The sequence below is a fragment of the Camelus bactrianus genome, chromosome 19 (genome assembly GCF_048773025.1).
Source record: "Camelus bactrianus isolate YW-2024 breed Bactrian camel chromosome 19, ASM4877302v1, whole genome shotgun sequence".
Lineage (NCBI taxonomy): Eukaryota > Metazoa > Chordata > Mammalia > Artiodactyla > Camelidae > Camelus > Camelus bactrianus.
The window spans coordinates 20,530,353-20,541,014 of record NC_133557.1 but is presented as its reverse complement, the minus strand read 5'-3'; the positions used below and the strand labels follow the sequence as shown (position 1 = coordinate 20,541,014).

The 10,662-nt window shown below is 52.7% G+C and overlaps 1 protein-coding gene across 1 annotated transcript; it reads right to left on the bottom strand.

Annotated features, from left to right (window-relative positions):
* Positions 1-2,841: 2,841 nt before the first annotated feature.
* On the bottom strand, positions 2,842-10,023 carry MMP9 (matrix metallopeptidase 9). The gene is made up of 13 exons (XM_074346908.1): positions 9,764-10,023; positions 9,001-9,233; positions 8,479-8,627; positions 8,054-8,182; positions 7,791-7,964; positions 7,412-7,585; positions 6,847-7,023; positions 6,569-6,724; positions 5,554-5,839; positions 5,293-5,432; positions 4,807-4,957; positions 4,613-4,716; positions 2,842-3,231 (listed from the first exon to the last, which is right to left on the bottom strand). Exons 1-13 carry the CDS (start codon positions 9,899-9,901, stop codon positions 3,113-3,115), a joined length of 2,130 nt encoding a protein of 709 aa, XP_074203009.1. The 5' UTR covers positions 9,902-10,023; the 3' UTR covers positions 2,842-3,112.
* Positions 10,024-10,662: the final 639 nt, after the last annotated feature.

Below are 10,662 nucleotides of genomic sequence, written 5' to 3'. Positions count from 1 at the left end.
TGAGAAGTCATGATGGTAACTCTTGGGGTGAAGAGTTAGTGACTACAAGGGGGCATGAGGGGGCTTTTAGGGTGCTGATAATGTTTTGTTTCTTGATCTGGATGCTGGTTAGACAGTCATGTTCAAACAGTTTGCGAAAATGTATTGAAATGTACACTTATGACAGGTCAGCATCTGTTTTATTATTAAATATTATTTATTTTATTAGAGCAATGGATCTCAACTGGGGCAATGTTGCCCACCAGAGAACATTTGGCAACGTTCAGAGACATTTTTGGTTGTCACAACGAGAGGAGGGTGGTACTGGCATCTAGTCCTGCACCAAGACTGCCTGGCCATGAGTCACAGACTCACCATCACCTCCCTGCACTCCAACCCCCATGTTAGGGCCTGGGGTGAGGAGAGGGAGACTGACCCTGAATGGGTCAAGCATCTGTCTAGGATCCCACTACCTCTTTGAAGAAGCCTCAAACATCCTTCAATGTATGGACAGTTCCCCACAACAAAGACTTACCTGGTCCAAAATGTCAGCAGGGCTGAGGTTGAGAAAACCTGTGCTAGAATAAGGAACTTAAAAGATCCCTATATTTTAGGACCAATCAGGTTTTAAGCTTGACTGAGGACAGATGACGTTGTCTTTTATTAAGGTGGTGACAGCCCGACAGGAGCATGTTGGGAATGTGGAGCCCAAGAGTTCATCTGGACTCGGTAGGTTGAGATGCCCATTCGGCATCTAAGGATCATGCCTAGTCGGCAGTTGAACATCCGAATCTGGAGCTCAGGGGAGAGGTTAAGCCTGGGGATATAAATTTTAGAGTCTTTAGCAGAGAGATGCTATTTAAAGCTGCAGGGCTAGACAAGATCATAGGGACTGAATGTATCCAGAGAAGTCCAAGGCTCAAACACAAGGGCACGCTATCATTCAGAGGTTGGAAAGAGGGAGATCCAGCCAGTGAAGTGGGAGGAGAACCAGGAGTGGGGGGTGACCAGAGACCAGGTGAAGAAAAATCTCAGGAAGAAGGGCATTGTCGACTGTGTCAAACAAGCCGAAAGATTATACTGAATGAGCACAAGGAGGTACCCACTGCATCCAGCTACAGGAAGATGGTAGATGGCTTTGAAGAGAGTGATTTCAGTGGAGGAGTGGGGTGGAGCCAGGCTGGAAATGGCTGAGGAGTGAGTGGAAATTGAGGAAGTGGAGACAGTGACTAGAGTCGTACTTTGGGGAAGTTTTACTGTGGACTTGGGTGGGGAATAGAGAAATGGAACAGAATCTAGAGAGAGACAGGGGTCCAGAGGAATTTTAAACAAGCCATATTACAGAACGTTTCTATGCCTGTGGCAGTGTGTCATTCCTGAGCGAGAAATGGGTGAGTTAGGAGAGAAGGGCTCCACCCACAGGAAGCTTAGGCAGAAGTTCTCTGAACCCCTCCTTAAACTCCCACTTGGGCCCTGGGTGTAGAAATTATCAAATCTGACCAAGCCCATCACCTCCACTCACCTCCACCCACCTCCACCAACCCTTCAGTCAAGTCCCTCTGCTAAGCTGTGGGGGTCAAATCCATACTCCTCAGCCTGGCATTTGAACCATCTCTCATTTAGCCAGACCACCATTCCTACTTCAAACAGTTCCAGTATCCTCTTTGCTAAAACCACACAGTAGAGTTCTAAGCCATTTCTAGTGCCCCCAAATGTCCTTTGCTTTTTCTCTTCTCCCAGAATTTGCCCCAAGAGCTCACATTCAAATCTCACTGTCACCACTCACCAACTTTGAGATTTCAGGTGAGCTGTGGAATTCTGTGCTGCAGTTACCTCATTTGTAAAATGGGAGGGAGGAGGTGATGGCAAAAGTAATAGTACCTTTAAGGTATGAGTGGTACCTGTCTCATAGGAATGTTTTAAGGATAGGCTGCATTAACACACGTAAAACACATGCAGCAGTGCATGGCATACAGTCAGTGCTGTACTAGGGGTAGTTCTTACCATATGTATAAAATCCATGTTTTATTTATCCACTGCTTTACTTCTGTGCACTTAGGTTGTTGCCAGTTTCTCACTCTATGACCAGTGCTGCAATCCACATCCTTCTGTGTGTTGTTTTGTGCACACATGGGTGAGGGTTAGAGAGTAGGAACATTTTTAGGTTTAATGATTCTTGGTAAATTACCATCTAAGAAGACTGTCCTACTTGCACAGGAAGGAACTCTTGCTCATCATGTCATCGTGGCTGGGAACTGTTTCCTGACTTCAACCACAACATGCAGAATCACATACACACCACTATTCTAGAATAAAGTGTCACACACTGCACACTGTCCCAGTGTGACCCCCTCCCCAGCAGCCACAGAATCATCACCCTTGTAAGTAAGCTCAACTGTCTGGGGATAAAGCCTGGAATCTGCATTTTAAGCAAAGTTTTTTTCCTTTTCTTTTTTCTTTTTATTTCTTTTTTTTTCTTTTCTTTTTTTTTTTTTTTTTTTTTTTTTTTTGTGGGGGAAGTAATTAGTTTTTTAATTTAACGGAGGTACTGGTGATTGAACCCAGGAGGACCTCTTGCATGCTAAGCACACACTCTACCACTGAGGTATACCCTCCCCCTTAAGTAAGTTTTGAGGGCTCTCTTATGCATCCTAAAGTTTGAGGACCACTGAGAGGTCTTTGAGGACAGAAACATAGTCCAATTCATTTCTCTATCCCCAGTACCCAGCACACAGCCGGCTTCCACGTAAAGGCTCAATAAATGTTTGATGAATAAATAATAGGCTGGCCATTTCCTTGGCTATAAAATAGGACTAATTACATTATACCTTCCTAATAGGAAGGATTAATGTTAATATGTATGAAGTGCTTAGAACACGGGCTGGCACATGGTACGCACCCTGTAGGTTGCATACATACAGACGTGCATTGTACAGACATACATAAATCTGCTCCTCAAGGTTAAAGAATCCAAGTTTATTAAAAAAAAATCCAACAAAATAGGAAGGTGGGAAGAGAGGGCCCAGCCCACCTCCACTCCTCCTTGTCCTCCAGAAAAGACCCACCAGTTTGTACCAAGCAGACTGATCCCCGTGGGGACCCACACTGCAGTGCTGAAGCAGGATGGGGAGCCCTAGTCCTCGGGGCACTGCAGAAGATCAAAGGACACGTAGCCCACATAGTCCACCTGGTTCACCTCATTCCGGGAACTCACACGCCAGTAGAAGCGGTCCTGGCAGAAGTAAGCTTTCTCTGCAAGGGAGAGGCAGGTCCAAAAGGGGTGATTCCAGCCCCCCACATACAAATACAGAAACAGGAGTGAGACCTTCGCAATCATCCCTCCTTCCCTTTCTAGATCTTTCCAAGGTTTTCATATGACACCTCTGCCCCCCCCACCCCGAGATGCTGGAGGGCACAGACCTCCATGTCCAAAGCACAGAGCCTGGCACACAGTCAATGCTCAGAACAACTCATTCAAGAAATCCATTCATTTGGCCAACAAATATTTATCGTGCCAAGCACTGTTAAAGACAGTGGGGATACAGTAGAGAAAAATGCAGTCATGATCTCAGTTCTTACACTCTAGTGGGGTAAGACAGACAGTTAATAAGCAAATGCATAAATAAACGAGATGGATTTTGACAATGGAGAAAGCTAAGAAGGAAATTAAAGTGAGTGATGAATAGGTAATAAGGGTCAGAGAAGGTGGCCTTGGTGCGAAGACCTGAAGGATGAGAGGGAGGCAGCCCAGTAACAATCTGGGGAAAAAACCTTCCAGGCAGAGTGAACAACTGGCACAAAGGCCCTAAGCTGGGAATGACCTTGATGTGTTCAGAGAGCAGCCAGAGGCAGATGAGAGTGGAGCAGAGCAAAGGGAATGACAGGAGTAGTGGGAGGGGATGGGGAGGGGGGAGAGGAGAGAGATCAGATCAGGTCATGTTAGTTTCTTTGACCTTGGAATGGGTCTAGAGTCACCCTCAAGACCATTGCTCTCCACTTCTAACCTCTCCCAGTCTCCCAGAGAGTATATTAAAGGTATTGGACAACCAGTATGGCTTGGACTAGGGTGTTTGCAAAGGAGGTGGTGAAAAGTGAGTATTTTGGTAGCAGAGTCAACAGAACTTGTCAGCTGATTGAATGTGAGTGGTGAGAAAGAGAAAGCAAGTGTAACTTTAGCTACCTTCCCCATTGTACAGATGGGGAAACTGAGGCTCGGTGAGTAGCAGTGACTTGCCCAAAGACACAACTACGAATTGTCTTAGTCATCACTGTAACCCAAGTGGCAGCACAGTGCCTAGCACATTACAGGCACTTGCTAAATATTGTCTAATAAAGGAATAAGCCTCCTGCAAACGAGGTGTCCTGTACTGTAAGGGAAAAAGCTTCCAGATGGAGAGCCAGGAAATCTGGGTCCTGGTTCTGGTTGTGCTCCTGTGTCCCTGTATGATCTGGGGCCGGTCCCTGCCTCTATAGGGAATTTATCTGTGATGCAGGATTTACCTCAGTCTCCAGGGTTGTTTTTTTTGTTTTTTGTTTTTTTTTCCTCAGTTTGACCAGTCCGCTAAGGCAGGGGAGCCTACCATGAGGTATCTAAGGGAGAAATTCTCCCCCGACCCTCGTCCGCAGCCCTCACCTTGGTACTGGAAGATGTCGTGAGTGTTCAAGGGCACCCCGGAGAACATCTGGTCTACGGGGGTGGCGCTCCGGGGATCCACTTTCTGCGTCTTCACATCGAACCTGCAGGACGGTGGCGAGGAGGAAAGTGCTGTGCCGGTGGGCAGGCGGATGGCGCGCGGGCTCCCCCTGCCGGCAGTCCTAGGGACTTACCTCCAGAAGTTCTGCCTGCTGAACAGCAACACCTTACCCTCGGCGCGCGGGAGGGCCCCGGTGACCTGGGGCACCTCCGGTCCCAAGCCTAGCTTGTCCAGACGCCTCGGGCCTAGCACCGACTCGCCTGTGTACACCCACACTTTGCGCCCTGCAGGAGATAAGGGTTACATCGATCTGGGGGCAGGCAGGGGACACACATTTTCTCCGAATGTCAAGAGGGAGAACCCAGCGGGGCCTTTCTGCTCTCTGCGTGCCCTCAGTCTCCGTGCCTAAATTGCAAAGCTGCTTAGTATGATTGTGCAAGGGTGCAGTGAGGGCAGACATTCAGCCCTTGCTAAATTGCATCTACCAGAAAGGGATGCCTTTTTCTAATTCGTACAGGTGACTTATGGATGATCCTCGGTCTTTTGCCTCTCCTAGGTTGGTGTTGGGGAGTGGCGGGGAGGGGAGTGGGAACAGAGGAGGGAGAATGGAAAAACGAACCAGAGAAGAAGAAAATCTTCTTGGTGAGTGGCTCCTCAAAGGCAGAGTCTAGCTTTCGGGGCAGCGCAGGCCACGTGTTCTTGATAAGGAAGGGGCCCTGCACCCGGCGTCCCCCGCGCTCAGAGAGTCTCCAGTACCTCCTGGGAACGTGAAAAGGGAGCGGTGCTGCACTGAACCTTGAACGGAAGGCCAGTGGCCAGAGAGACACAGGCGGGTCCCTCCTCAAGCTCCCTCCTCAACCACACAGCCCTGCCCCCTCACCCGTCCTTGAAGAAATGCAGACGATTGCCGATCTCGGCGATGGCATCGAAGATCTCCACTTTGCAGACATCCTCTGCTGGATCCAAGGGCGCTGTAGGGGCCGCAGAAGGGCCAGCAGTGGGGGGACCTGTGGGACCAGCTGAAGGGGGGCCTGTGGGGCCAGCAGTGGGGCCCTCTGAGGGGCGGGTAGTGGGAGGCCCGGTGACGCAGACCGTCGGGGGAGCCGTGGGCTGGGGTTCAGCTGTGGTGGTGGTTGGAGGCCGTGGTTCAGGTTTAGGGCGAGAACCTGAAAAGAAGCAGGGCTTAAGACACTCGGTACCTACATATCTCAATGCCCATGGAATATCTGCTCCCCCAAGGCCTACCTGGCCCCCAATTTTCTCACTTTAGATGTTGGAGCCTCCCTCCCCCAGCCTGATCGATCCTGGGCACACAGCTTCTTTCACACACTCACTCCCACCCCAAGCTGGTGGGGTTTTTGAGCTCTCAATCTGAGTGCCAAACTTATTGCTAGGAGCTTTATAAATTCACATTAGCTCGCTTGATCTTCAGGTGAAGAAAAACCCTATGAAGTAGATTCTTTAGTATCCCCATTTTTTTAAATGAGAAAATAATACTACTAATAATAAGTGATGACAATAATAAAAATATCACACACTTATGTGGTGCTTACTATATGCCAAGCATTATTCTAAAGCACGTAAACCTTCTAACAACCCATGAGGCAAGTATTAGCCCCACTGTACAGATGAGGAAGTTTAGGGGTGAAGTAACATATCCAAGGTCATCTAGCACAAGTGGCTTTTGAACCTACGTCTGTCTCACTCTAGAGTCTGGGCTCTTATCATCTCCAAGCACTGACCTGGCAATAACTGTACCCATTGGCCCCAGGGTCTCCTGCAGATTAATGCTAGGGTCCTAACTTCCCCCCACCCCTTTCCATTCTCAGAGTACTCCGGGCTGGCAGAGCCCAGCCCTTTCCTCTCCTCCCTCCATCCCTGCCCCATGTCCTCACCATACAGATACTGGATGCCCCTCACATCGTCCTCATGCAGGGGGTTCTCCTCAGTGTAGCTGTACATGGGGTACATGAGCGCCTCTGGCACAGACGAGTGATCTAAGCCCAGAGAGTGGCCGAACTCGTGTGCAGCCACAAGGAACAGGCTGTATCCTGGACAAAAGAAGGAGCCTGAGACGTAAGTCCTGGGCTGAGTTCCCAGACCCCACCATCTCTCCCCCAAATCTCTGCCCCGACTGAGGCCCCCAGCCCCAGAGCCTTGGGACCCTGCCCACCTTGGTCTGGGCAGAAGCCCCACTTCTTGTCTCTGTCGAAGTTCGAGGTGGTGGCACACCAGAGGTGCCCATCATTGCGGCCCTCTCTGGTGCAGGTCGAGTACTCCTTGCCCAGGAAGGTGAAGGGGAAGACGCACAGCTCTCCCGCCGAGTTGCCCCCAGTCACCGTCGAGTCGGCTGGAGAGACCCAGAGCCTCCGGTGAGCCAAGTGGGTGGGTCCAATAAGGAGTCAGGGGACGGGCCAATCAAAGAGCTAGAAAATCCTGGTGGCCTCTTTTAAAAGCCTATGGGGTGTTGCGTGGCATAGCTGAGACCAGGCTAGGCTGGAGGGCAGGGCCTGGGGATTGGAGACCGGGCTCCAGAAGCAGCAGTTGGGGCTAAAAGATCAAGCCACTGCGGATGCGGCGGCGGTTACTGGATCTGAGGTGATGGCAGGCAGAGTCAAGGCGGTCCTGAGGACCACCAAGGAGTGGAAAGAGGAACTGATGGGTGGAGGAGCCACGCTCTCGAGGACCAACGCGGAATGAGGGGGCGAGGCTGAATCAGGTAGGTGGGGCAGAGGTACCTCGGGTAGGACAGAAGCCATAGAGCTTGTCCTGATCGTAGTTGGCGGTGGTGGCGCACCAGCGGTAGCCGTCCGAGCGACCGTCGGTGGTGCAGGCAGAGTAGGAGCGGCCCTCGAAAGTGAACGGAAACACGCAGGGCTTGCCGTCGGCATTGCCGTCCCTGGTGTGGAGTCCTGGAAGGGCCACACAATTACCCCAATGTGCCACGAGTTTATTGACCCACGGGCCACCTGTGAACTCCTCCCCTCCTCGCCTCCTTTCACAGATGATGAAACTAGGCCCAGAGAACAGGACAGTGATTTGCAAGCCTCACAGCACTAGTGGCAGAGCTGGGATTAAAACCCAGCGTCTGGACCCCCGAAGGTGGTAGGCACTCACTCTCGCTGGGGCAGAAACCGAACTTGCGGTCTGTGTCATAGTTGGCCGTGGTGCTGCACCAGAGCATGTCGTCGGAGCGGCCGTCCGTAGTGCAGGCCGAGTAGGAGCGGCCTTCGAAGGTGAAGGGGAAGTGGCAGGCGGTGCCATTTGCGTTTCCGAAGTAGGTCGGAACCACTGCAGGAAGAGGGGGCCAGGGGTCAAGGCGGCTGGTGATGCGCGTGGGAAGGGAAGGGAACGGGGTCTGGGGTTGCTCAGGATCTCACCGACGCCCTTGCCCAGGGACCACAACTCTTCATCATCGAAGTGGGCGTCTCCCTGAATGCCCCCTCCAGGAGGAAAGGCGTGTGCCAGGAGCCCGTCCTTACCATCGAAGGGATACCCATCTCCGTGTTCTGAAGAAGCAGGTGGAGAAGAGAGTTAACCACGTACAGTTGCGCAGATTGTGCACTGCCCAAGGAAGCTGAACTGAATGCGTCTAAAATCTCCCCTGCAAACAGCTGCTGAAGACTTGCGTCCTAGCGCTGTACGGCGTCGGGCAGGAGGGGGCGCCGTAAGGGCGAGCTGCAGCCAGGACTGCGGGGACCCGCAAGAGAAAGCCGGGTCCAGGGCCCCCCTCTGCTCTCTCGATGGTCCTCCCTCCCCTGTCCCCGTCCCAGCCCTCCTGGCTTTCCCCTTCTCGAGTTCTCACCCCTAACACCAAACTGGATGACGATGTCGGCTTCGCGGCCGTACACGCGAGTAAAGGTGAGCGGCGTCACGGCGCTCCAGAGCGCGAAGGCACGGGCAAAGGCGTCGTCGATCACATCGCGCGGCAAGTCTTCCGAGTAGTTTTGGATCCTGCAGGGGAAAGGCAGGAGGATAGAGGTCAGAAGACACAGGCAGGGACTGGGGCAGCAGCGACACCCGGTGTCTCAGCGACTTCAGGTATACAAGGCTCCCTGCCCTCCACGCTTTCATCTATAAAGCATCTTCAGGCTCATTTTTCTCCTTGGACTCTCAAAACGGCCCTGGCAGAAGGACTGAGATTGCGAGGTCCATTTCCCCGATGGGGAAACGGAGGCTCAGAGGTGGACCCACTTGCCCCAGGCTGCACATTTCGTGAAACCCATGGAGCAGCCTAAGACGGAGACGTGTTCACCCCCAGGCAGTCCGCGGGGACCCGCCTCTTCCCTCAACTGCCCCCTCCCCTCCGTGGGGCCCGGCCATGCACCAGTAGGTGATGTTTTGGTGGTGCCACTTGAGGTCACCCTCAAAGGTCAGAAATTTGCCCACGTCTGGGACGCCACAGCGCGGGGCACGAATGGCATTCAGGGTGGTGGTGTCCAGTTCGCCAGTCTCTGGCAGGGCCAGGCGCCGCTGGAGACGTTGCAGTGCCCGTCGCAAGGAGTCCTCGTCCTCGTTCATTTCTGCCACGTGAGTGTAGCCATAGCGGTATAGATATTCCTGTGGATGGAGGGAGAGATAGAGACATCCCACAGTGCCAAATCCCTTTCTCTGCCTCACTGGGCCAGGACTCCAACCCTCCAAGTGCTCAGGGACTAGCAAAAAGGCATTGTATCCAGGACTTGGTATACTGGATAGCAGTGAGTGTGCCCACCCAAGAATTTCCCTCCCTTCCCTGCAGACATCCTCAGCTCCTTTCCACCCCGAATGCCCCTGGGACGTGCCAACCTCAAAACTCCCCAGGGTTTACCCCTATTCACCCCCAGCCCATCCCCACACCAGAACCTTCCAATGCCTGACCATTTCGCATTGCCCATCTAGGAAAACCTCATTAGCCCATTCCCATTCATCACTGTCCAGAGCCTCCATCAGACACCACCATCCCCTAGTGCCCGATCCTGGACACCTCTGTTCTCTAGACATGCCCATCACCCCCAACATGCCCCCGAAGTATCCCCTGTAAGGCCCCATGCCCTTCCTGGGACTCCTGGCCAGTTCTTCCCAACTCTAGACTGGGGTAGATTGCCTACCTCTGCCAGCTGCCTGTCGGTGAGATTGGTTTGCCGGTCTCCTGGGAAGACCACAAAGGTGGGCTGGCGTGGTCTGGGGGCGGCAGAGCAGCAGCGCAGCACCAGGAGCACCAGAACCAAGGTCTGCCAGGGGCTCATGGTGAGGGTAGCAGCGTCTGGCTGCAGCTGCTCTTGTGGGGGCTTTAACTGAATCAGTGACCCCGCCCCTCCTGGCCAGGCCAAGAGCTGACTCAGGGGATGGTGTGTGTGTGTGTGTGTGTGTGTGTGTGTGTGTCTGTGTCTGTGTGTCTGTGTCTGTGTCTGTGTGTGTGTGTCTGTGTGTCTGTGTGTGTGTGGCAGCCCCAGCATGAGAAGGCAAAGAAAGGGCTTACACCACCTCCTCTCCCCACTGCCCACAGTCCCTGATGCCGAGTCAGGCAGGACCCCAGACCCACAGGAAACCACAGACCCATAGGGGAAGGACTGGGTTTTGCAAACTGCAGAGCTTGTGAGAACTGTATGAAAGGGAGGGAGGAAGACAAGGCTGGAGGACTCCCAAGCCTTCCATCTGAAGACCCCAAGTGGTCAGCCTAAGGGAAAGAGTTGGAAGATTCCCTGAGGCCTCTTTCTGAACCTAATGATCCCCTTTCTTGGTCAGATCCCCTCTGTGGGCCCCTCCCCACACTCCCAGGCTCTGTCTTCTCTTCTCCCTGAAATCCTTCCTTGACTCAGCTTCCTCTCCCTGCTCCACCTGGGGGCAGAAGGAGTGGGCTCTGCTAGACAGGAACTGGGAAATTCCACAGGGGCAACCCCCTCTCTGAATCCTTCAGGATAGTAAAGGGGGGAGTTCATGACATCTGGAGGCCAGCAGACATGGCTTCCTTCAGTGCTTTGGGCAAATGTTGTCACCATTCTGTTTC

Bases quoted from the DNA above. Each gene is read 5' to 3' on its own strand.
- MMP9 (XM_074346908.1), bottom strand. From the start codon at position 9,901: ATGAGCCCCTGGCAGACCTTGGTTCTGGTGCTCCTGGTGCTGCGCTGC. The intron at 5,840-6,568 runs GTGAGGACATGG...GCTTCTTTTCAG, and splicing joins GGGCATCCAGTATCTGTATG to GTTCTCGCCCTAAACCTGAA. The intron at 4,958-5,292 runs GTTCGTTTTTCC...TATCTCCTGCAG, and splicing joins GAAGATTTTCTTCTTCTCTG to GGCGCAAAGTGTGGGTGTAC.